General features: G+C 49.5%; 1 protein-coding gene across 1 annotated transcript in view; it reads right to left on the bottom strand.

The window, feature by feature from the left end:
• The window catches only part of PREX1 (phosphatidylinositol-3,4,5-trisphosphate dependent Rac exchange factor 1), a 203,710-nt gene that overhangs the window by 100,686 nt on the left and 76,430 nt on the right, over positions 1-26,594 (bottom strand). The window contains exons 2-5 of the mRNA XM_054466932.2: positions 22,521-22,592; positions 19,750-19,872; positions 9,273-9,377; positions 1,063-1,164 (exon numbers count right to left, since the gene is read on the bottom strand). Coding sequence (XP_054322907.1) covers positions 1,063-1,164; positions 9,273-9,377; positions 19,750-19,872; positions 22,521-22,592 — 402 coding nt within the window. The remainder of the gene's footprint in view (positions 1-1,062; positions 1,165-9,272; positions 9,378-19,749; positions 19,873-22,520; positions 22,593-26,594) is intronic.

Raw genomic sequence — 26,594 nt, forward strand, 5'->3', positions numbered from 1 at the left:
CGTGAATGAGGCCCCACCAGCCAAATTAATCCCCCCACAGGGAACCTAGGACACAGCTGCCTTCAGGACAGAGCCAGGACAGGCTCCTGCCAATAGCCATTTCCAAGGGCTGAAACCCTGGGCTGAGAGCAGTGGAAGGTGGAAGAGCTGTCCCCTGGGCTCAGGATCTGTCCAGCAGCCAGGCTGAAGCCTAGAATCAAGACTTCTCCATCCCCACAGAAGCAGCAAACCCTCCCTGCTTTGCCCAGCCAAGACAAAGCCAGGGCTGGTGGCAGGGAAGGAAACAGCAGGTGTGTGGATGGCTGCATTTGCCCGGCCAACACTTATGCCTGCCTTCACCCTGCCTTCCAGAAACAGCTCAGACTTTGGTCAGGTGGGGTTCATCTGTCCTCACTCATGGCCTGTGGGACCCAGTGATTGGTTCAAGATTGGAGCACATGAACCCAAGTCTGAGCCAATTAGAATTCCCTTGCTCTGAATGATTGGTTCAGGAGTGTAGCACCTGACCCAGGTCTCAGCTAATCAGAACACAGCACTGCCCTGCTCACTGTCATTGGATCAGAGTGGAGTGTGAGACCATGTCTCAGCTAATCAGAGCACAGCACAGGTGATTGGTTCAGGGGTAAAGCACGGGTCTAAGCTGACTGGAGGATGATAAATCGTACATGCAAAGGCTTCATGTAGTGGGTCCAGGTCAAAGCACACGACTCAGGCCCAAACCATTTGGCATATGACCTTCCCCTGGCTGCAAACGGCCAAAGACAGAATAAATCTCAAGACTTTCCTCAGCTCTTAGTAGAGAGGTTCACTCTTTCCCACTGACTTTAAACTTGAGAGGATGTGAGGCCAGGAGAACCACAGCCACCTGCTGCCACACTGAAAATAAGCCTGAATGGTGGAAAGCAGGGTGAACAAGAGAGAAAGAGGCAGGGTCCTGGTTTAAATCCAGCTCAGCCCAAAGCCGACACTGCTGCTAGACTTCTCAGATACTTGAACTAACAAATTTTATGTTATGCTGAAGCCAAAGGGTTTTCTATCACTTCAAATACGGGAAAGTCTCACCTTAAGGAGGAGCGGGTACTTGCAGATCCTCTGGATCGGAGACAACAGGTAGCCTTCCAAAGGGATGTCCGTGGTCTTCCGGCCTCCCAGAAGCATGCAGCTCTGCAAAGGGACATGAGACCTTCATGAAACCCACCAAGGACAGCACAGGGACATGGCCACCCTCAACCATGGGAAACGCTCTCAAAGCACAGCTACAATCACTTGGGAAGCGATTTAGCAACCCCTAGGAAAAGTGAAAATGTGCGTCATCTACAACCAACACAAACCCTAGTGGGCCACATCTTGCCTACTCCCCATTTTGGTAAGTTTTATTAGAAACACAGCCACATCCATCACATTGGCTGTGGCCCCCTACAAGCTACAACAGCAGAGCTGAGTTGTTGGAAAAAAAAAGGCCATATAGTGGCAAAACCTAAAATATTGACTATCTGGCCTTTACAGAAAAATTCACCCATTCCTGGTCTAGAGAAGCTTTCACATATACACACCAGGAGACTCAAAAATGCCTTGTTTACAACAGTAAAAAATGGGACGCAACCTAAATATCCATCACCTGAGAATGGAAACATCTGTATTTTTGTTTCAGTCTGTTTGCAGCAGATTTATACAATGGTAGCTAGCTATGCAGCAGTGAAAATGAGATAACCAGGGCCATGCGTAGCAACACGGGCGAACCCCAAAAATGTACTCTTGTGCAAAAGAAAAAAGGATATGTACAGTATGAAGCCATTTATAGAGATTTTTTAAAGACATGGCACATAAAACTATGCGCTGTTTATGGAGAGCATGTATGAGGTCAAATATAAAGACGTGTGTTAAAGGAATGCACCCAATTCCAGTGGGGGTTCCCTCTGTGGAGGGAGAGTTTTGGGTTGGAAAGTGAACCAAGAATCTTCAACTGTTACTGAAAATGTCCTAGTTCTTTAGCTGGGAGGAGTGTACATGATTCTGTAATATGCATACCTCTATTTTGGCTTGCAGAGTTAAAAAGTACAGCTCTCTTAGGAATGGAATACCGTTACCCTAACTCCCACACTCAGCCCCAAGCTCCTGTCCACGTGAATCAACCCAGTGTCCTCCATGTCAATACTTCCGCCCTGCAGTCCCCTTGCGTCTCTCGGCTCATTCCATGCCTCTTGTCTGGAATGTATTCTCTTCCCCAAGAAAAATAAAAATAATAATAATACTGCCATCATCCATTGCAAACACTGACCAAGAGCTAATCATGTGTCCAACAGGCCTCTAGGGCTCCCGACCACCAACCACCCTATCAACTGAAAACTATGATTATTCTCATCTCACAGCTTAGATCACTGGGGTGTGAGAGGTTTAGTCTTTTACTCCAAGACCACCCCAGAAAAGTGAGTCACAGAGCTGGAACCTAGAGCCAGGCAGATTGACACAGAGTCTGGGATTGAAAACATGATGCCTGTGTGCCCTTACCCCAAGCCCACCCATGCACCAAGGCCAGCCCTGCCACCCAATCTGTTCTCAATTCCCAGGACCTCTTCCTCCTGGAGCCTCCATAGGTGGCCATTTGTTCCATGTGGCTCTCAATCACATTACAGGCACTATCCTCTCCTTCAGAGAGGCTCCAACTTAAGAATCCATTTTTGTTTGGCAGGAACCATGAGTTCTGCAGTGTTTCCCTGCCATGCCCCTCACAGTCCTGGGTCCCTTGGGCTCACTATGTGCCCATTATGTGTAAGTGAATGAACTAACCAACTAACTAATGAAGGAACAACCCACCAGCACATCCAGCCATTCCTCCTCAACACCACCCTGGCAAACTGGAAATGAATCCAGACTCTTGGGAAAAGGGATTCCCATCCTATCATTTATTCATTCATTCAACAAATACACATTGTGTGCTGTGTGCTGTGCACAGTTCCAAGCACTGGGGGGCTGCCCAACAAAACAAATTCCCTGCTTATATTCAAGTAAAAATAAGATCATAAGAACACATACCATGTGCCCACCATATGCCACGCACTGTGCCTCGTGCTTCACATACACAGAAAGTCCATGCCAAAAGCCTAAGGAAATAAGCATGGACCACTGTCCCCTACCACACATGGGGAAATCATGGCACAAAGAGCTGGCCCAAGTCTCAGAGCTACCTCCACTGCCTCTTAGGGATCACAATAGGCTCTGCCTGGAAAAGCAGAATTCTGGGGACCCCGGGTCCCAGCTCTAGCTGAGCTGAATGGCCCCCACCAGTGTTTACCCCTGGCACAGATGGGGGATTGAGGCTGCGGCAGCTGGGTGATGCTGGGCCCCATGCTGCTCACACTCAGGCCTTTGTCCTAGGAGCCAGCACTTGCCACAGGCTACCCTGGTGATGTCAGCTCTGGGCAGAGTGCAGGGTGCCTGGGGGTGGGGAAGTGCTTTCTAGAAGCCCCCAGGGCTTGGCAGGAGAAGGGCCCATCTTTGTCCAGGATCAAGGAGTTTTCACAAGATTTTCACAGCCACCAAGGACACTCCCCCACAAACACTCTAGATTGTGGTTTCACTTTATTTTCTTTTAAAAAAAACAAAAACAAAAAAAAACAGACAAACACACACAGAGCTAGCATTCACTATTCTCATTACATTTCAGGCACTATGGGAAGAACTTCTGAGAAGTCCTTAAATGCTCAAAATTGAGGCGTCAACCTCATGGTCTTCCCAACCTCCTAATGGCAGCACGTTCCTGGACTGTCCTGAGTCCTCCTTTCTGTCCATGCTGCCCCCCTCGCTGATCCCACCCTGACTTGGCTTTTTTTCCTTTTTTTCCTGGACAGAATCTCATTCTGTCACTCAGGCTGGAGTGCAGTGTCCAGTCTCGGCTCACTGCAAACTCTGCCTCCTAGGTTCAAGCGATTCTCCTGCCTCAGTCTCCTGAGTAGCTGGGATTACAGGTGCACACCACCATGCCCAGCTAATTTTTGTATTTTTAGTAGAGACAGGGTTTCGCCATGTCGTCTAGGCTGGTCTTGAACTCCTGACCTCAGGTGATCTGCCTGCCTCGGCCTCCCAAAGTGCTAGGATGACAGGTGTGAGCCACCATGCCTGGCCCTGACTTGGCTTTAAACACCATCTTTCTTTATATTGAAAACTCAGGTTTATCTCTCCAGCCTCTAAACTCCAGACTAGAGTCTCTGCTGCCCACCCAATGCCCCACGTGGATGTACTGCAGGTATCTTAAGCCTCGTGCATCCAAAAGGGAATGTTTATTTCCCTCTCCTACCCTAGCCTGCACCCTCTTGGGAAAATGCAACTCTATTCTCCCAGTTGCTTGGGCCCAAAACCCTAAAGTCACATTTGACTCCCCTTGTTCATTTATATCCAAAGTCAATGATCAGGCAAATTGTGTCAGCTCAGGCCTTCAAGCTCTATGTGAATCCAACCACCTCTCCCACCACAACCACGCTGTTCTCAGACACCATCGCTTCCTGCCCGGACATTGCAGTAGCCCTGCAGTCGGTTGAATGGTGTTCCCCAAAATGCCAGGCCCCCACAAAACCTCAGAATGCAACCTTATTTGGAAAATGGGTCTTTACAGATGTATGGTAATTAGTTAAAATAAGGTGATGCTGGATTAGAGGGGGACCCTAAATCCAATGACTCATGTCCTTATGAGGGGAGAAGACACAAAAGAAGGCCTTGTGAAGACAGAGGCAGAGATTGGAGCAACGCTGCCACAAGCCGGGGAGCACCGACGGCCGCTGGAAGATTAAAGAGGAAAGACAGGATCCTTCCCTGGAGCCCCAGGAGGGAGCACCCACCGACACCTTGATTTCGGACTTCCGGCCTCCACAATTGAAAGAGAATCAATTTTGTTGTTTTAAGCAACCCCATCTGTGGCAATTGTCCCGGTCCCCTAGGAAATGCAAACAAGCCCCTCCCTGGACCTGCACTTCTACCCAGATACTAACAGGGGGGCCTTTCACCATGCAAATTAGCTCCATTCATGCCTCTGCTCAAAACCCTCCCACGGCTTCCCATCCCACTCAGAAGAAAACGGAACATTCTCTAAGGCAAAGCCACGAGCTCCAACATGAAGGGATCCCACAGAGTGATCCTACAGACACCATGCTGCGCAACAGCCGCCACACACACACACACACACACACACACACACACACACACACACACACACACACACATCCTGAATGATGCCGTTCATAGACGATGCTAGAATAGGAAAAACTAAGCTTTGGTAAGAGAAGTCAGCAGAGGGACTCTGGAGGTCTCGGGGCCATGACTGGGGACAGGCAAGAGGGAACCTTCTGGAGTGATGGGAATGTTCTTTGATCTTGGTGGTTCCATGCTATAGACATATGTAAGCATTTGTCATCCTGGGGGCGCACTGACTGCATGGATGCTACACTTTAATTAAAAAGCTTTTTTAAAATTTCATCCTTGGACTGGGCAGAGTGACTCACACCTGTACTCCCAGCACTTTGGGAGGCCAAAGCAGGAGGATTGCTTTAGCCCAGGAGTTCAACACCAGCCTGGGTAACATAGCAAGACCCCAGCTCCACAAAAAAAAAAATTAAAAATTAGCTGGGCATGGTGGTGCACACTATAGTCCCAGCTTCTCAGAAGCCTAAATGGGAGGATGGCTTGAGTCTAGGATGTCGAAGCTGCAGTGGGCCATGATCGTGCCATTGCACTCCATCCAGCCTGGGTGACGCAGTGAGACCCTATCTCAAAAAACAAAAACAAAACAAAACAAAAAATTTCAGACTCTTTCCATTGACTAAATGCTCCTTCATTATCTGGTTTCTTTCAATCTCTCTGACTTCATCTCCTCCTGCTTTTCCTCTTACAGCCTTCACTCTAGTCACCCTTGGCTTTCTTGCAATTCCTCAAACACACTCCTACCTCAGGGCCTTTGCACACGCAGGTCTATCTCTCTGAAATGCTACATAGCCCCTGCCTCTCTCTCTCTCCTTCACTTCATCCACATCCCTAGTTACATGTCACCCAAGATGCAGTTTTCCCAAAGACCAATCCAAAACAGCAGCCAACATCCTAACTTCCTCAAAACATCCTGTCACCCTTATTTTACATCCTCCAGAGAATTTAACATCACATAATCATTGAAGTTCCCCCAACTAGAATGGCCACTCTATGAGAATAAGGACTTCTCTTGCCTTGTTCATGTCGGATCTTTAGCCCTTAGAATGATCCCTACCGCATGATAGGTGCTTAGTAAGAAGTTGTTGGATGAGTAAATGAATAAATCATCCCCATTTTACAGACAAGAAAACTGAGGCAGAGAAAAATAAAGACACTACTCCATCACTCTCCATCACTCAGCTGGTGCCCAGCACAACATGGATGGAAAGCCAGATTCTGTCTGTTCCCAAAGCCTTAACGTCCCATAACAGACTCATGACAGCTCTTCTGCACATGGCCAAAAGCTGGGAGACGCCAGCAAGGAGGGAGACAGATGGCACATGTGCTGGCACCCCACGCATCCTCCCCTGCCCAGCCCGGCCCACCCAGCTGCTGCTAGGAATAGGGCAGTTTGACCCACCAGGAAGACTGCTTGAGACAGGAAGGAAAGAAAGAAAGAAAAGTCAGTCCTGCCCTTCCTTTCCCTTCCCACACCCTGCACACACCTTCCTGGCATCTTCCTGCTTCCCAGGACCTAGCTGAACCTGAGGGAATACTCTCAGAGGGTGAGACCCTCAGCCAGAGCCTGGGCAGCAGGGACTGTCGCAGGGTGGTGCTGCCTGCAAGCCAACAGGTCAATGCAGACATGGCCATTTCTGTCCATGTGGGGTCTTGCACTAACGTGACTTCATCTTTGCATTCTGCCCAGACTATTTTATGAATATAAGTGCAAACATGGAAATGTGAAGATGTAGCTACTGGCTATGAAAAGCAACAGTCCTGAAAGCTTAATTCACTTGAGACAAAGATGGAAATCAGTAAATCAGTCTGCCAATTTGCCCTTCCTCAGATGTTCACTGGAGCCAGGCCAAGCAACATGAACTCACTTGTGAAGGAAATATACATTTGGAATCGAAATTCTGGAACTACTTTGTTGGAGACTGAGTGAAGGAGAAGTGCAATTAGGAATATTATTTTATAGTTTAGCACTCTGGGAACGTGGTTCACACTCCGTATGCTATGTTAGTTAATTGTTCTACTTTTATGTGCTGAATTCGGTATGTGCTGTTGGGAAAACAAACAGTATGGGGGTGGAGAGACGTCTGTGACCGAATGAGAAGGGATTCAGAGGTGAAAGACTGGGACTGAAACCCAGGATAAGCTCAACCACTTTTCTAGGATGGACCCCTAGAAAGTCACTTAATATTGTGAAGTCATCAAAATCACTGTGACAAAGGCTATGCAGTGTCCCCTAATGTATTCTTCTTCCACAGCGATCACATTTCTAGCTGGGCACATGGCTGCTCAGAAAAAAGCCTGTATTTCCCAGCCTTCCTTGGATCTAGGGGTGGCCATGTGGCTAAGTGCTGGCTGATGGGATGTGAGGGGAGGAGATGTGTGCAGCTTCCTGTTATGCCCTGAAAAGGAGAAGCGTATGCTCTCCTTCCCGCCCTCCCTCCACCCCACCACCTGGAAGTAGGATGTAGTCAAAGGTCATCTGAGACCAGGTCAATGAGCATCATACCCTAGGGCCTTAGCCCCTGACACTTGAGCCACTATACCAGCCCCAGATGGTCTGCAACCACACTGTTAACAAGAGGGAGAAATAAGAGTCCACCTTGTTCAAACCACTGTCCTTTGAGATGTCTGCAAAGCAGACAAATGTTTATCTTGACTCATACACAACAGATAGTGGTTTGAAAGGCTCAAAGGAGGTCACAAATGAGAATCCGTTTTATACATAAGTGAGGCTCTCTACAAGTGTAGGGAAGACCATCATGGATGTCTACAGTTTTTCCTGACCAAATGCAAATGCAAATATCCCCAGAAATGCAAACCAACTGCTTTAGGGATCCACTCTACCCTTAGGCTCTATTGTATGGGTAGACCTGACCCCACCCTCCATCTCCAGAAGTGATCAATCAGAACACCACCACCAATTACTCTGTCTACAGCAATTGGTTTGGGGATAAGGTTTTGAGCCAATGAGCATCAGACCTAGGATTTTTGCTGTTACTATGGGGAAAGGGAAGTTCTCTCTATCCTGAAGCTGCTCAGCTATCAGAGGTATAAGTCTGGAGCTGCTGGGGGCCACTCTGTTACGACCTGGGGAGAGCCTGCCTGGGAATAAAGCCACAGCAGAGAAAAGGAGAGTCAAGAAACATACATTACTGATGACATCATTTGAACATCCAGACTCTGCCATCTCTGTAGCCCTCTCAGGTCTTAAACTTCCCAGAGAAGTAAATCCCTCTGTTGTTGTTGTTGTTGTTGTTGTTTTGCTTCTGCCAGTTTTTGGGTTTTTTGTTTTTTGTTTTTTTTGAGACTAAGTCTCGCTCTGTCTCCCAGGCTGGAGTACAGTGGTACCATCTCAGCTCACTGCAATCTCTGCCTCTCAGGTTCAAGCAATTCTCCTGCTTCAGCCTCCCAAACAGCTGGGACTAGAGGCACATGCCGCCATGCCCAGTTAATTTTTTTGTATTTTTAGTAGAGACAGGGTTTCACCACGTTGGCCAGGCTGGTCTTGAACTCCTGGTCTCAAGTGATCCACCCGCCTCGGCCTCCCAAAGTGCTGGGATTACAGACGTGAGCCACCGCACCTGGCCACTTAAGCCAGTTTTAATTGGATTTTCTTTCATTTATAATTAAATAATCCTAAAAATACTAGTAATCCTAATAACCATCGTAATAATGACAGTAGTATTAATAATTACTACTCTTGCTGCCATTTTTATTAGAACCCTTACTTTAGACCAGGAATGGGCAAAGTCAACCCTAATCCGGCCCCTGCCTGTTTTTGTAAATAAAGTTTTATTGCCACACAGCCACACCCACTCCTCTACACATTCTCTAGGGCTGCTTTCATGCTACAATGGCATGAGCTGAGTCGTGGTGACAGAAACTGTATGGTACGCAGAGCCAAAAACATTCCCCAGCTGGCCCTTTATGGAAAAGGCTTGGCGATCCCTGCTTTAGACAGGAGATTACCCCAGCCAAGGAAGGGATTTGGCACCATGGGGCAGCATGAAGTCCTCTTGTGCCTAGATCCCCAAAGATAAGGCCGAGTGCAAGGGAGCACCAGGGCTGACGGGTCAACTTACCAAAAGGAAGGCGCGCACGGTAGGGATCTTGTTCAGCTCCACCAGCAGCCTCAGGGCTTTCTCATGGTTGCTGCAATACTCCTCGTACACGCAGAACTTGTCCTTCTGCAAGACAAGGACAGAGCCCGTGGGAGGCAGCTCATGGTAGCAGGCAGGTGCCCTGACATGTGCCGACCGCTGGGCTGGCAGGGTAGGGGTAAGGACTACCCTGACCCAGAAGAAGCTACAGCAGGAGGTATCTCAGGTAAAGCGTCTCCACTCACTACCAGCTTCCCAGCCTCCACTCTTGCCCCAGGTCTGCACTCAGGGGCCTGAATAACTTTTTGGGAAGCAGTGTGGCCTGGGGGTCAAGAGCACAGACTCAAGAAGAGCGGCCTGGGCTTGCACCATGGCTCTGTATTTCCTGTGAACCTGGGCAGGTTACCTGACTTCCCTGTGCCTCGGTCTCCTCATCTGTAAGGTAGAGTTAATGAAAGTCCCTAAGTCAGACTTGTTATAGCTGGGGGCTAGCTCTGTTGACCTCCAGATGCCCCTGAGCCCAAAGATGGACTCCTTCCAGACTAAAGGTCACCTGTGGGTCACTAGGTCCAGAACCATCAATCAGGGTTTCCAGCACTGGAAGAGACAGGAGCCTTCTTAGCAGGAAGCTCTCAACTGAGCATTCTTGGTTCCAGATGGTTCACAGAACCCGCCAAACCCTAAACAAGGATGGCGTGGGTGAGGTCACTGGAGGAGGAAGGGTTGCAAGGCCTCAATCCTGAGCTAGGGGTGGGGGTGTGCAAGAGACCCGAACAAGCTAAGGAAGGAAGAGGTGGGTCCACAAAGCAAGCAGCTCATCTTGTTTCTAAACAAGCCCCCAGATGGCCTTCCGATGGGAGGCTGCAGGAAATAGGAAACCAAAGAGAAGGGAGGATGGGTTTAGAATTAACAGGCATCCCCAGCCCACCCCAGCTCACTCTGGGGGCTCCGTGTGCATCGTCTGAGCAGACACCCCGGGCCACAAAGTGCCCCGGTCAGTGCTGATGGCTAACACAGAGTACATACCCAGCACGTAGTACAGGCTGCCCAGCATGTAGTACAGGCTGCATGCTGCTCTCCTGGAATGGGGGTGAACTCACTCATCCCCCACGACAGCCTTACATGGTAACTACTATAAGAGACTCACATACCCATGACAAAACCAAGGAAAAGTCACTTCCCCAGGGTCTCGTCGCTAGTGCAGTGGCAGAACCAGGACTCAAACTCCCTTAACCCCAGTGACAATGTCAGCTCAAAGTCATGGCATAGGGTAGGGATGGGAGTGGAAGGCAAATACCCAGGGTACAAATTTCAAGCCACAAATCTAGACTAAGCTGCATCTCAAGGGCACTGCACCAGAATACTGAAGGGCACAGAGTGACTCCAGAAACCCAGTTCCATGTTCCCTAAGTTAGAGGGTGACCTTGGGCAAGTGCTTCGCCTCCCTAGGCCTTGGTTTCCTCATCTGCAAAATGGACATCATAACTGACCTTCAACACTTAGGATGCTGGAGGATTAAATAACTTAATATATGCGAAATGAGTAGAATGGTGTCTGGCACACAATACTTCACAATACTTCAATACCACACAATACTTCAAAGTACTCTACAAGTATTAACTACAAACATAAACACAATCGACAAACATGGATCAATGGGGGGAAATATCAGACAAACCATGTTACAATTACCCACAGTGCACACCCATACACACACACATACCACAAGACACACAATCTTGATGCATACTCCAAGAAACCACCCAATGATCTCAAGCATTACCACACGCAAACTACGTGCTCCAAACACCACTACCAATGTCAGCAAGCACATGGACACATGCACTGAGTCACAAACCACAACTTACTCATCAAGTATCTGCAGTCCACTGAGATGCCAACACACACACACAAAGACATGCACACACACAGCAAGGAAGGAGAAGACGGGACCCCAGCACCCCCAACACTGCCCAAGCAGACCTTTCTCTATTCCCACTTGTCTCAAATGAGCCTAAGGGACCATCAAGGCCAAAAGAGCTGGGTGAGTAGACGTCTGAGCTGCAGGGGATCACCCAGCCATAGGTAAAACTTTGTGAGTGGGGGCTGCTGGACACACCTGGAATCAGGATTTCAGCTGCAGACTGTGGTGATGCAAGCTGCAGCGAAGAGGAAGAGGAAGAAAGAGAACAACTATTCTGTTGTAGGTGACAGGAACTGGCCTGTCTGGAAACCTGCTCCTGCAGAGAAGACTTGCAGTGACATAAAAAGCCCCCATGACCACTCTCACCAACCACTATATCAGCATCAACCTTGTAAGTGCCAAGGAGAAGTTCTGCAGCCAGACCATCTAGGTTCATAGCCCAAGTCTCCTGGTCACCAGCTGTTGGTCAAGACAAGTAACATTTCTTGGCCTCTGCATTCTCATCTATAAAGTACGGACAACAATATCATTACCATAATGGTGATGTGAGGATTGGCAGGTGAACTTATATTAAGGGACTTCCAATGGTGCATAGTAAGTGTTCACTAAATATTAACTAGTATTATTATTGCTTAATAATGTTGTTGCTATTATCGCCAGCATGATTATTTCAGAAAATTCATTACCTTTTTTATTGAACTGGTCTGTGACAGGATAGGGCAGTAGGTGGGAAGGTTTTGACAGCAAAAAAGAAAAAAAAAAAAAAAAAAGACAGGCAGAGTCAGAAGGAAGGCAGCGGATAGACTCATGGGTTTAGGGAAAGCATCGGGAGGGTCCCAGGCAGATTTTGGGAATTATGATGGTCCCTGACCCCAGGATGTTTTACGTCTCATTCGTGCACTGTCCTTCTCCCCTGAATCTCCTGGGACTGTCAGCTCCACGGGGACGGCGTTTGCATCTGTTGAGGTCACTGCTGTGATGTCAATGGGGTCAGCAGCCACTGGCAGAGAGCAGGTATCGTGACTATTTGATGAATGAAAGCAAGAAAATAGAAGGAGGAACGGAGAGCCTAAAGGCCCCTCAGACCAGCTCCGTGCTTCTTCCCAGGCTGGTCCCACCCCACCCCAGGGACCACAAGTGAGCACATGACCCAGACAAAACCAATCAGAGTTCCCCGTCCTAATAACAGTGGCCATGTGACCCAACCTGGGCCGCGAGAGCCCACAAGGACTCGTGCTGGAATCACTGGGAAGAGAAACTCTCTTTGAGCTGCTGTTGAAACCCTGCCACCATGTGAGGCATGCACCCCATAAGCCCCTCCCATTCTCCAAGAGTGAAATCAGCACCGCACAGATAAAAGCTGAGCCTGAGATCAGAGAAAGACCTGGTCCTGAAATCATCATACGGAGTCCTGGATCTAGCTATGCCTGAAGCTGACCTACACTCCTGAACAATTTCACTGACATGCATCAGTAAAGTCCTGTATTTGTTTAAGCCTATCTGAACTGGTGTTTCTGTCACGTACAGCAAAGACAGTTTTGATACATGCACACTCTTAAAGGGAGAAAATGAAATACATGAACCCAAATCTTAGTGAGGTGACAGGGTCTCTCTGTCCATCTCCACAGAGATGAAGGGAAGGGACTGGGCCAGAAAGCAGGGACAAATCAGTTTCTTCCCACATACCAACCCCAGTCACTGGGTAGTGCCAGCTGGAACACGGGTGAGGAGGATTCTGGGGCCCCACAGGAAGCCTAGAGACAGAATGCTGTGATTGATTAGCAATGTCTGCCACAGGTGCAGGAAAGTGGGTAACAAGCTCACCACTGGTTTGTCATTTCTCATCCCCTGAGCCCCTTCTACGACACAGTCTGCAATGTTTTTGTCTCCTTCAGCCTGTGGGAAGGGCAGGGGCCCAAGGCTTGAGGCTTGGAGAAGTTAAATTTAGCAAAGGACAACATCCCCTCTGCAGTACCGTGCCCAGTTCAATCATGCCCGTGTCCTTTCATCCAGCCTGACCCCAGCTGCATCTCAGGCCTGAGACCCTGCAAATACAGAAACGCTGCTCTTGACAGCTCAGAGTCCAAGTGTTCCATTTCCTCCTGGAGGCCCTACATGGGGCTCTGATTGCTTTGCCAGGAAGAAACGGACAAATAGTTGTGCATACACAGATGTGGTGGGTACAGAACATGTGGCTGTGGGTTTGGGGGGAGAAGGGGATAGCTGCTGGCTGGAAACAGCCAGGGGAGGGGAGCTCACCCCCAGGAAAGGCTGAAGGATTGTGAGAGGTGGCAGCTGCTGTCCACAATACCCAGGTGACAGCGGCTCCACAGAGACCATCAGTTCCAAACCACTCATTTCGCAGCCAGCAAGACTGAGACCCAGAAGAGGGAAGGAGCTGGCCCATGCAGACATATCCTCCAGTGGGGAGGAGAGAAGTGAGAATCAGGTCTCAGTTTCTCAACAGTCTCCCCAACTTATTTACCCATCCACACAGCTGTGGGGAGAGGGGGGTTAAAACATAAATCAGAGCACACTACTCCTGTGCTTAAAACCTGCAATGGCTTTCACTGACTCAGAATAAGATCTATGGTCCTCACCTTGGCACGCAAAGCCCTACAGGATCTGCCCTGCCCCGACTATGACACCCTCAAACTCTCTCCATCACTCACTCTGCTCTGGCCACACTGGTCTCCCTTCTTCTCTCAAATGAGCTAAGCTTGCTCCCAGCTCAGGGCTTCTGCCCTTTCTCACATCGGTCCAGATCACCCTCCCCAAGATCATCCCATTCCACCCCCTCAGAAAGGCCATCCCACCCTTGGGTTGCCAGATATAAAGCAAAACCCAGGATGCCCAGGTGAATGCTCATTTCAGATACATATTTTTTTAGTATAAGTATGTCTCAAATATTCCATAAGACATGGTTCCACTAAAAAATTATTTGATGTTTACCTGAAATTCCAATTTCCCTGGGTGTCCTTTGTTTTCATTTGTTAAATCTAGCAGCCCTGGCCCTGACCTCCTGATTGAAAGCAACCTCAGGCAGAGTCACTCTTTACCACATCTGCATTTTATGTTCTTCACAGTCTGCACTGGCATCTGAAATGACCTCATTTGTTAAATTACCCTCTGTTTCTCCCACCTACAAGCCGTGTGGCAGCAGGGAGCAAGTCTGTCTTACTTAGTACAGCATCCCCAGGGTCTAGTGCAGAGCCTGGCACACAGGAGATGCTTACTATGTATTTCAGGAGACCTCATCACATAAGACAGTAAAAAACACAGACTCTACAGCCTGACTGTGTCAGCTCAAATCCTGGCTCTGATGCTTCCTAGCTCTGTAAGCTTGCCCTATAACATAATCTCTCTGGGCCTTGGTTTCCTCATCCGTAAAATGGGTACAATAATAGTAACCACCTTTAAAGAGTGTTGTGAAGTTTTAATGAATGCATATCTGTAAGGCACAGAGAACAGGACCCAGCACAAAGAAAATGTCCACTCAGTGCTAGTTTATGATAAACTCAGTAGTTAGTGGTTGGGTTTTGGGGAAAGGAGGTGAGGGACTCTTCCCCCATCTGATCAGTTAGGTGGCACTAGCGGGCTGGACTGTGGGCCAGGGCCCCTTCCTCTCCTGGAGAGCCTGTCTGCAAGAGCTCTGTTCCCAATTAGCATCTCACCAGCCCAGATGCTGCCATGGCCATGGGAAAATGTTTCCAGGCAGGGAGTAAATGGAGTAAACAAGCCTGGGAAGGAGAGTGGACCCAGCACCTCTTTCCTTTGGGGCTGCAGTGGATGCCATGGTGCACTCCTCAAATGCCTGTCACAGAGACAGAGACGCCCCTTACCCCAGGTGCTGGGAGTGCTGGCTGACAATGACCCTCAGCTAAGGCCCTCCCCTAGAGCTGCCTTCAGCCTAAGAGGGCCACCTGTCTGAGGTGGTACACCCACTCCTGAGGACAGCCCACTGGGTAACAAGGGTGCAAAGGCCTTGCCCACTTGCTGCAATTGTGCATAATCTGAAGAGCTATCCTAGTTCCAGAGTTCCTTCCAGATGGGACTATCAGCAGCTGGGGTGGAGCCTCTGCAACCTCTCCTTTAGCTGCTTCCAAGAGCCCACCTGTGTGCAAAATCGCCAGCTTCCAGAAACCCAACCTACAGAGCGGTGGCCTTTAAAACTCCCAAGACAGACTGACTCAACCTATCATCTGTGAGCAGGCAGGAAGAGGCGTGATGATTTTAATTTTTAATTAAAAAGATGATTTTAAATTAAAAAACACTGTATCACACACTGAGAACGCTGGCTCCTTTTTCAATAGGTCCAGTTAGCTCAAGGAGGGTCCTAGCTGGTGTGATGTAAGCAGCCTCAGGCTGAGAGGCTCAAGTAGTTAAGAGTTTCTAGATAGAATGCGGTAATACTATTTGGTTTCTACTGCATTTATTTTGACAATTGCCTTCTATTTATAGCACTAATTTTCTATTTTCAATGATGATGCAAATTTCTCTTTTTAAATAAGTTCATTGAAGTTTTGTTAAGTGAATCAATTTTTTTTTTTTTTGAGACGGAGTCTCACACTGTTGCAGGGGCTGGTGTGCAGTGGCCCAATCTCGACTCACTGCAACCTCTGCCTCCCGGGTTCAAGCGATAAGTGAATCAATTTTTTAAAGCATTAAACAAATAATAATACAAAGGAAACTCAGATATAGCAAAAATTACAAACTTAGCGTGTGAGCTGATGAACTGAAGAACACTGGCTTAGCCCTTAGGATGGCCTAAAGCCCACTTCTGCGGCTGGCACAGTCATGACCTTGAGCTTAACCTTTCTCTCAGTTTGCTTGCATGTCCAGAGGGCAAGTGAGCTTGGGGCTCGATTTTTTTTTTATTTTATTTTTTGTTTTGTTTTGTTTGTTTTCAGATAATGTCTCACCCTGTCACCCAGGCTGGAGTGCTGCGGCATGATCTCAACTCACTGCAGCCTCAACCTCTTGGGCTCAAGCGATCCTCCCACCTCAGCCTCTCAAGTACCTAGAACTACAGGTGCACATCACCATGCCCGGCTAAGGGGCTGGACTATTTCTGATGCAGAGACAGAGCAGTGAACATGACAGAGTCCCTGTCCTCATGTTGTTTATATTCTAGTGAGAGACAGACAATAAGCAAAAAGGGGCAAAAGATCCGATGTGTCAAAGGGCGATGCGGACTGTTCTGTTGAGAATGACAGAGTAGGGGAGGGGCGCGGAAGGGCAGGAGTACACCAACTTAAACAGGAGGGCATGGAGGCCTTCGCGGAGAAGATGGCATTTCCGAAAAGCTTTCAAGGCAAGAAGGGAGAGAGCCGCAGGGATGTCTGAGGGAACTGGTCCAGCAGAGGAAGCAGCCTGGAATGGGAATGGGCTTGCCATGTTCTGGAACAGCGAGGAGACCTGTGTGGCTACAGCCAGGGGAGTGAGTTCCGAGGAATGAACAGGGCCTGGCGGGGTGTGGGGATTTTATTCCAATGAGGCAGGAACCTTTGGAGGGTGCTGGGAGAGGGGGTGAAGAGACCTGATTGATGTTTCCAGCAGGTCTCTCTGCTGGCTCAGGGGAGAACCAATCTCCAAAATACTTCATCTCTGGCAAAGCCTCCGACATTCATCCTTGCGCCCGGGCATCACAGCAGCTTTGTGAGGCTGGAAGGACAGGAGCCCTGCTGAGGTGCAGGGGGGCTCATGATAAATCGCCTGGAATGGGGCTCAGTGATCCCAGGTCTGGGCACCCTACACAAAGTCACACTCCAGAGAAGCCTGGGAGGTGCCAGAAAGAGCTGGATCACGTGAACAGATGCGCACATAACCCAAGTGAGAAACAATTCCTGAGCACTTATTATGTGCCAGGTTCTACCAACGTCATTCATTCCCTCAACCGCCCTAGAAGGTGAGTTTTGTGATACCCACTTTACAGATGAGAAAACTGAGGCACAGAGAGGTAAGGTCATTCTCCCAGGATCACAGAGCAAGGAAGTAGCAGAGCTAGGATGCAAAGTCGGGCAGCTGGGCTCTAGAATGCTTGATCTCCCAGGCCCAGGGAGGATGCCAGGAAGGCCCCAGCACAGAACAACTTCCCACAAAGGCCTAAACATCCACCCTCCACATGTCATGACTCTGGTGGTAAGCGTAGCCTTCACCAGGTGCCTAGTTTGATGAGGCTACATGAGGAGGGTCCTGGGTAGCAGAAGAGAGGACATGGAAAAGAGGTTGCTTCATGCACACTGAACTCCCCGTCCCCAGACCCCCAGCCCTCTGCTGCATCTCTGAGCAAGTCAGGAATCCTGCAGAAAGAGAGAGGTGAGAATAGCCCCGCTGTGTCCTCAGGGTCCAGGGCTCCTCGCTGACAAGCGAGTTAAACCCACTTCTCCACAGCCTCTGGGGCTCAGGCAGAGAAGCCAAAGGAATGAGGGGGGGCGCAGCTTTTGGCAAACTGGACAGTGCACCTTGAGGACCCTTTCTCCCACTTTTGCTAAGTACAGGCAATCCTACCCAAGCTCAGATCATGACATCACAGCCAGCCCCAAGGCCACCCCCTCCAGGAAGCAGGCCGGAGTAACACCCACAGCTGACACGCGGCATTAGCTCGGTGCTGAGCCAGGTCATTCATCCTCACGACAGCCCCCTGCAGCAGGTATTGTCATTACCCCCATTTTACAGAGTTGGAGACTGAGGCCCTGAGAGGTCACTGGGCTGGCAAGCAGTAGAACAGGGATTTGAACGTTGGCTGTTGGCTCCAGAGAAAAAAGCACTTCCTGTCTCCTCTGAACCCAAAGGGAAGACTGTCCCTCCCTTCCTTTTCATTTTCCTATTCAAACACCTTTACTGAACCACTGTGGCCACTTGCCCCTTCTCACCACCTCCACTGCTGCCATGCTGGTCCGAGGCATCGTCATCTCACTTGGTGGGGTAACCTCTTAGATGTCTCCCTGCTACCAGTTCTCCCTCCACAGCTACTCCCCCTCACAGCAGCCAAAGGGCCTGTGGACCGCGTCCCTCCTCTGCTCAATGCCCTCTGCTAGCACCCAGCCCACCTGTGCCCCATTGTGCTCTTATTTGTCCAATTCCAAAGATGGAGGCGTGTCCGCTATGTGAATAGGAAGATAACATCGACATTTATTGAGCACTTGCTGTGCCAGGAGCTGCACTGAGCAGGCTCCTTGTATTATCTCACTTAATCTTCACAATGTCATGGATTTATACCCCGTTTATGGGTAAAAGGACACTGAGGCACAGACAAGATCAGTCAACTTGCTAAGAGGACCACAGTTCATGAGTGGCCCAGCAGCCTGGCCAGAAGCTCTCCTTGCCCTCACTTTCACGTAGAGAGTGGCTGGCCCTTGGCTGAATGACTGCATCCTGGGGTACTCTGCATGCCTGATCGCACATGAGATTTGCCCCCCATTGCCCTCTGACGGCAAAGTCCCACAGCTCCATCATCTTAGGCTCTGGCCACTCAGATGTGATCCCCTGGAGAAGTGAGCTGATGATGATGATGATGATGATGATGATGATGATGATGATGAGAGTTAACAGTGGCCAAATGCTGATACACCAAAGTTTCTCCACCTTGGCGCCACTGACATTTGAGGTCAGATGATTCTCTGTTGTGGGGGCTGTCCTGTGCATTATAGGATGTTTGGTGGCATCCCTGGCCTCTACCTACTAGAAACCAGTAGCACTCCAGAGCTGGGACAACCAAAAATGTGTCTGGACATTGTCCATTGTCCCCTGGGGGCCAGAATCGCCCCAGCTGAGAAGCTCTGCTCTAGGCTCTCTACCCTATTGCTTTACCTCTGAGTCTTGCCGTCAACGCTAGGAGGTAGAAGGAATTGTTCCTACTTCACAATCACAGGAGGAAATAGAGGCTCAGAGAGGCAAAGGAGTTTGGCTCACATCTCGTGCCCGTGAGGCTAGCTTGTGTTCTTCTATCTGTGAGGGGGGTCCCAGGTAGTAGAGAAAAAGAGGGTATGGAAAAGCAGTTGCCTTCCTTCTTCCAGCCCACCACCCACAATTCCAAATGCGTTAGTAATCCTGCAGGAAGAGAGAAGCTATTGCAAGAAGCGTCAGCCTCTCTGACCAACAGCCCAACGGGGCACCCCAAGATCAGACACCCTTACTGTCCAGTGGGTGCCTGAGCCTGGACTCAAACCCAGGTCTGTCTGATGCCAAGCCCATCTCTTCTTGGCCACTAGCTACCTTTGATGGTCACTGCGGCAGAGGGGCCCCACCAGGCCAGGAGGTCACAGGACTCCAGGACACATGCATTCAGTGAGGGCCCACTCTCTATGTGGAGCCGAGGGAAAGGAGAGTCACTAAAAATGCCCACAGCCTGCTGGGCCTGACCCACTTCCCATAGTTCCAGGGATGCAGACTGGGCCCACCTGCCCACCTTGCTACCCCGTCTCCCAGACAGGCCTACAGAGGAAGTTGGTGAAAGCGGATGGGGCAGGGACCCAGGGAGAAGCCCACTTCTCAAAAGCTAGAGTCCACCAGGGGCAGTGGCACGGCACTCACGAATTTTAAGAAAACATTCCCAAGTTCATGCTGAGACTGCGGCTCCGGGTGTAAACAATACTCTAAGGCCGCCAAGAAATCCTTATGAACTTCCAGGATGTCTTCGATGTTCGAGAACAGGATCTGTGAGGAAAAGAGAGGCCAGAGGACAGCGTTAATCAAGGCTCAGAGGGACAACAAAGCCAAGCATTGAAAAAATACAAACCTCAGTGCGGGTGACATTGTAGTCAAAGAAGAACTCTCAAACACCGGAACTGGTTTACCACTAATAGAAATCTTCGTAATAACAGAAATATTACCAATATTTATTTACTATAATCAGGATTAGTGACTAATCCTGTGTTAAGAACTTTATATGCATTCATGGAATCTAATCCCCACTGTAAATCCATGAGATAGAAACTATTATTATGCCCAATTTACAGATGAAGAACCAAGTCTCAGATAAAATAATATTCCCAAGGTCAAAGTCTTGCAAGCAGCTCCACATTTAGTATGCAGACATTCATCACAGTCAGACACAACTGCTGTGTCCAGCTACAGGGAGATGTTGAAATTACAAGTATATTTCCATGCACCCATTAAAATGACGTGGTAGAAGAAAACACAATAAGGAAGGAGGTTAGAAATACGCTCTCTGAACTCTCACAAACAATATATGAGATACCCTGTTTCCCCACATCAATCTAAAAGTGTAAAACACTAATACAATTTGACCCAGCAATCCTACATTTTAGAATTTAACCTTCTGATCAGTTGTTCCCAACAAGGGGCAATTTTACCCACCACCCCCGCCACACACACACAGGATATGCGGCAATTGTCAAGGGACATTTTTGGTTGTCACGAATTGGGAAGAAAAGGGGTGTTTCGTAGACAGAGGCCAGGGATGCTGTTAACCCTTCCTGCAATGTACAGGACAGACCCCGCAATGAGCAATTATTATTATTACTTTGCCTCTGAGTCTTTTATGATTGTATTTTTAAAATTATTATTATTATTTTCTTTTTTAGAGACGGAATCTCGCTCTGTTGCCCAGGCTGGAGTGTGAAGTGCAGTGGCGCGAACTTGGCTCAGTGCAACCTCCGTCTCCAGGGTTCAAGCAATTCTCCTGCCTCAGCCTCCCGAGTAGCTGGGAATACAGATGCATGCCGCCACGCCCAGCTACCTTTTTTGTATTTTATAGAGACAGGGTTTCACCGTGTTGCCCAGGCTGGTTTCGAACTCCTGAGCTCAGGCAATCTGCCTGCCTCAGCCTCCCAAAGTGCTAGGATTACAGGCGTGAGCCACCTCGCCTGGCCCTCATGATTGTATTTTTTTTTTTAAGAACAGTTGTAACAGCCCAAAACTGGAAATAACTAAAATATCCATCCACATGAGAATGGGTAAGTAAATTGTGTTGCATTCACACAATGGAACACCACACAGCAATGAAAAAGAGTGAACCACAGCTACACACAACATCACAGGCAAATCCCACAGGCAGGCAGGGACACGAAAGAGCTCACTTTAATGTAAATTTCAAGAACAGGCAAAACCAATCCATGGTACTAAGAACCAGGGATTACCTTTAGAGAGGGAGGACTGACTGAGGGGGGCCTAGAGTGGGCAGTTGGGACTGGGAAATGCTCTCTGCCTTCATTTGGTTTCATGGTACACTGGTGCATTCATACGCAGACACGCACTGCATTCAGCACTAAGGTTTGCACCCCTTACTGTATGAGACTTCTACCTCATTAAAAAAAAAAGTTAATTTTTTATAAACTGTAATAAGTCGCAGCTTAAAATTATAATAAATAATTCGTAAACTATAACAAATAGTGTAATAAATAAGTGGAATAAACAGGAGGTGCTCAGTCATATTTGCTGAATGAATGAGTGAATAAATGAATGCAAGCATAGAGTTTAGATCCCAGTGCGTGAACACACACATACACACACACACACACACACACACACACACACCCCACCCCCAGGATGAGCCACACAGAGACTTTGAGCAAGTCCTTGACATCTCTAAGACTCAGCTTTCTTATGCAAATAATTCGGTGTAGAGTTGTCAACATGCAAGGCCACCGTCCAGATTAATCAGGGCGTTTGGGGGCAATGTCTTCTATGACCGAGTCCTTTGTGTGCTGTAAATACTGGGCACCTTGGACACCAGGACCCTCAGAGTCCCGAGGCCTGAAAGGCGGCTCAGAGAGTGAGGTCACACAGAAAGCCAGGCCTGGAGAGCCAGGCTGGGGCTGAGCCATGCACACAGAAGGCCTATTGATCTCCTCCTCAAACTCCCCAGAGCCACGGCCAAGGCCAAACTGGACCCAATTACTCATATTACTCATCAGCCCTGCCTGGACACTGGATGCCCAGGGCGGGAGCGGGGGCCGGGGCTGCCAGGAGAGGGACTGGAGGTGCCAGGCTCCCGGGGGTACTTGGGAGAGGATTTTCCACTGGCTCCAAGCCAGAGGGCCTGACATGAGGAGCCCGGAAGACGGGGGGGTCACACTGAGCACAGAAAGAAAGTCTTGGGTTGGAAAGTGGGGCCCGGGGCTAAAAATTCCTGCTGACATCCACCAAGCACAGCTTGCTCACAGGACAAGAGGCCTCCAGGAGCTGAAGGGAGCAAGCTGGGGCAGGGCAAAGCTGGCGGCCAGCAGCCAGCAGGTGACACACCTCCCCCTGCATGCACACCCTCTGAGCATCGCACGGGAAGAGCAAGGCACAAAGCAACACAGATGCTCTAGAACAGGGGCCAGCCCGAGCGTCCACACCTTGACATTCTCCTCCGTGAGGCCCTTCTCCACTGAGTCGGCCACGTTCTGCCGGATGCGATGCAGGAATGCCTGGAGGAGAGAAGCAGAGAGAGGTGAGTGTCCGCATCTCCAGCTCTCCAATAGACGGCCCTACAGAAGGCTCTCAAGTTCAAATGCCAACTAGGATCTGGGAGGTACCACGGGTCCAGGGACACAAGCAGCGGACGAGGAAAAACGTGCTCTGCTTACCCCTTAAATACACTGGAGCAGCCCTCACTCCCACACGGTCACCAGGGGTGTACTGTGCACCTACGACGCCAGGCCCTGCACTGGGCCCTGAAGATTCAGCAGAGAAAATCTCAAAGCCCCTGCCCTCGAGGAACCTTTGGCCCAAAAAGATACACACCTGCTTCCTCACCCAGGGGCGCCTCTCAGACTCTAATTCATTTCCCCTTTCAATTTTTTTTTACTTTGCTTTACAATTTAACCTCTGAATAATAACACAGTCACGTGGCTCAAAAGTCAAAAATATAAAATGGCAAAAACACAGAAAGTCTCTCTCCCTACCCCAGCCCCAAACCATCTAGTCCCTCCCCAACCCCTACAGGAAACCCAGCTACTAGTTTCTTGGGTATTCTTCCAAAAAATCTATGCAAAAACACACACATACACATCTATTCCTTTTTGTTTTTTTTTTTAACCTCTTTACACACCAAAAAATAGCAACGTATACTGGATGACCCGCACCTGGATTTTCTACTTAATATAGCTCAGAGATCCTTCCAGATCATCTCACAACAAGCTTCCTTGCAGATGCCAGGAATGTACTGTTTGAATGGACCATGGTCCTTCTACACCCTTTCAGGGGCTTGGAACAGACAAATCACGTCTCTCCTCTGTGAGACGCAGCAGACGAGTGTGACGATACGAGGGCAGGAGTGACAGGGGCTGTGGGAGCCGAAGGTGCACCATTCACGTGGGGCCACGTGGGGAGGCTGCAGGCCCAGGACCACCAGAAGTTCAGATTTGGGTGATGTTGTTGTTTTTAATGAAGCCAGAAATTATAATTTTTTTTCAAAAGAAAAGTCTCCCAGTTTTGAAGTGTTGGTGAAAAAGCCCTCTGTTATTGCAAGGAACTGGATTTTAGGGGTTGTGCGTAAAAGTGGGGAGACCAGGGCAGTAGGGTGCAATGGTGCCAACAAGAGATGACGGTGGCCTGGCACCAGGTGGTGTGGGTAGAAAAGTGGCAGAAAGAAGAGCTACCGAGGGGTCACATAGATGGGCTGAGAGAGTCACAGGGATAAATGTTGGGGAAAGGAGAGACAGCAGAGTCAGCACCTAAGGGAGACCGAGGCCCAGCACCCACAGCCACCTCCGCCTGGTTTGCCCGAACTCCAGGATGTGGGATCTGGCTGTAGGCTAACCTGGAAGCAGCCACATGGAGACCCCTGGGAAAAGGAATTCATGGTGCTGTCGTAGCCACAGGGCCACGGGGAGCTGTGGGGCCTATCAGTCACCTGCCCTGCCAAGGCTGATGACAGCTTGGGGGTACACAGGGGGGGCTGCTCCAGGTGAGCACATGGTCTCCCTGTCACAGAGCCCAGGTGCAGGCTGATTAAGACAGGGGCTGCAGGAGCCTGTCTCATCCCACCACGCTTGTCTAGGGAGATCTCTGAGTGCAGGAGAGATGGCGGGGACAGCCCAAGATAGTGCTGGGGTCAGGGGAAGCGGGGCAGGTAAGCAGAGAGGAGGCTAGCCCTCTGCACATGGCTGTCAGATCCTTTCCATCACCCAGAGACACGACACGTCCATGCCTGCCCCCGGGAGCCCGGCCACCTGCCCAGACTCAAGCCTCTTGGGAGGGGGCGCAATGACAGTCCACATGGCGAGTCACAGAAGAAGGTAAGACACAGGAAGGCAGCTTTGTCTCTGTCCACACAGAGTGCAGAGCCATCTCAGCCAGTCTTGGGGCTTTAACCCATTTATGCCTAGTGTTCCATTACTGGAACGCTAAGCTTGTGGGAGTTATTTATATCCTCCTCTTCAAGGTCATTGCCAAGGTCTGATTTTTTATTAAAAAATAAATAAATTGCAACCTCCAGCATAAATGGGTTAAATCCCCTTTTTTTGATGACCCCCATGTTTATATCCCCAGGCTGGACTTCTCCCCTGAAAACCCCAGACTCTTATCTCCAGCTGCAGATTCAGTGTCTCCACCTGGATGTCCAAACTCAGCCTGTCCAACACTTAATTAATGACCTTTCCCAAACTCACACTGAGCTCTTCTCCACTTAATTAATGGCACCTCTGCCTTTCAAGGGCTCTAGCCAAAACCCACTAGCCGTCCTCAGCCCCTCTCCTCTGACACTCCATTTTCAATACATCAGCAAATGTTACCTGCTTTACCTGTATACTACAACCACTGGTCCCCATCTCCACAGCCACCCCCTCCTCCCCAGTCCAAGCCATCATCATCTCCTGCCTGGACTAACACAGCCATTTCCCTCCTGGTCCCCTTCACCCTCCCAAAAGTCTGTTCTCTACACACACAGCCAGGGAGATCCCTTTAAATATGTACAGGAGATCAGTCAATCCATGCCTTTAAAATCTCCATGGCTTCCCACTGCACTTAAAATCCAAATCCTTCCATGGTCCCCATGATCTTGTCCTTTTAACCTCTCTGATCTCATCTTCCAGTACTTCATCCTCCCACACACCTCAATATAAATAATCTTCAGCCACACTCTCATTCTAGATTCTAGCCACCTGCCAAATACACTCCTGCCTCAGGACCTTTGCATATGCTGTTCCTGCTGGCAAGATGTTCTCCCCCATTCTGCCCTGAGCAGCCTCCTCATCCATCCGGCCTTAGTTCAAATGTCACCTCTGTCTTCCCATCTTGCGTTAAGAGCCCATTTGACAGATGAGGAAACTGAGGTTAAGCAATCTATACAAGCTCCTAAGGGAAAGGCCAGGATAAGCACGGATCATGGCTGGGATGAAACCATAACCCCCAATCCAACAACAGAGGCCAGGTTTGGAAACTGGTGAGTCTGAGTTTCAACCACGGGTCCTTCCTGCTGTGTGACCTCAGGAAAGTGCACTAGCCTCTCTGAGTCTTCATTTACTCTTCCCAGTGGAATCATAGGAATATAGCACCTTTTAGAATGTCATGGGATAAAGTGAATGGAAGCTCCCTGAAGGCAGGGACCCTGCCTGTCTTGTTCACATCTACATCTTCAGGGCCAAATGTAGTGCTCAGCAAATAACAGGTGCTTGAAAATCAAAGGAAGGTTTGGAATGTGCCTGGCACGGTGGCTGACCCATGCCAGAGACCTCGACTCAGGCTCCTTGGAAGTCTGCGGATCCTGTTTTTGAAATGACAATGGGCGGAGGGGACAGGGACTGGGGTTCCTAGAGGATGTTTTAACAGGGCCTGGGATACTGACAGGAAGTCAAGCTCCAGCCTCCCCAGACTAGAGGGAGACAAAGGCAGCCTCACCCAGCACAGCCAGGGAGGGCAGGAAGCTGGGAGTGCCGCACTCCGCTGGCCTAGATTGGGGCTTCCTGTCCCGGTTTCTTCACACGAGCTCTGCCACCGCTATTGTGCTGCAACAATGGGAGGCTCGGGCCACCCACTGAGGAACTGCAAACAAGCCAGTGTGAAGGCCACAATGGGCAGCTCGTGACCCGGAAAGAATGGGCAGCAGAGGCTCTGGGCCCAGCCCTCCTGCTGCCCAAGGCACGACTGGCTTTTCCAGGCAGCACGGCATCCTCTGTGCTGGCAGGGATGGTGAAAGGGACCCTCCAGGGAGACTCTTCCTTTGTCCAAGGCTTGACAGCTTTGAAACGCTCAGGTCAAAAGCAGCTCTCATCTCCGAAGCCTCCCTTAGACACAATACTGTTCTCAGGATTTCCAGGGCTGCCTGAGAAACTCCTCCAGCCTCGGAAGCTTTGCCCATGCCTGGACCACTTGTCCTCACATCTGCCCAAGTCCTCCTCTTCATTTTATGAATATGATGATGAAATACGTCAGGGATACAGAAAAGAATAGAGTGAAACAACAAACACCCACAAACTCATCACTACCCA

This window comes from Pongo pygmaeus, chromosome 21 (assembly GCF_028885625.2).
Source record: "Pongo pygmaeus isolate AG05252 chromosome 21, NHGRI_mPonPyg2-v2.0_pri, whole genome shotgun sequence".
Taxonomy (NCBI): Eukaryota; Metazoa; Chordata; class Mammalia; order Primates; family Hominidae; genus Pongo; species Pongo pygmaeus.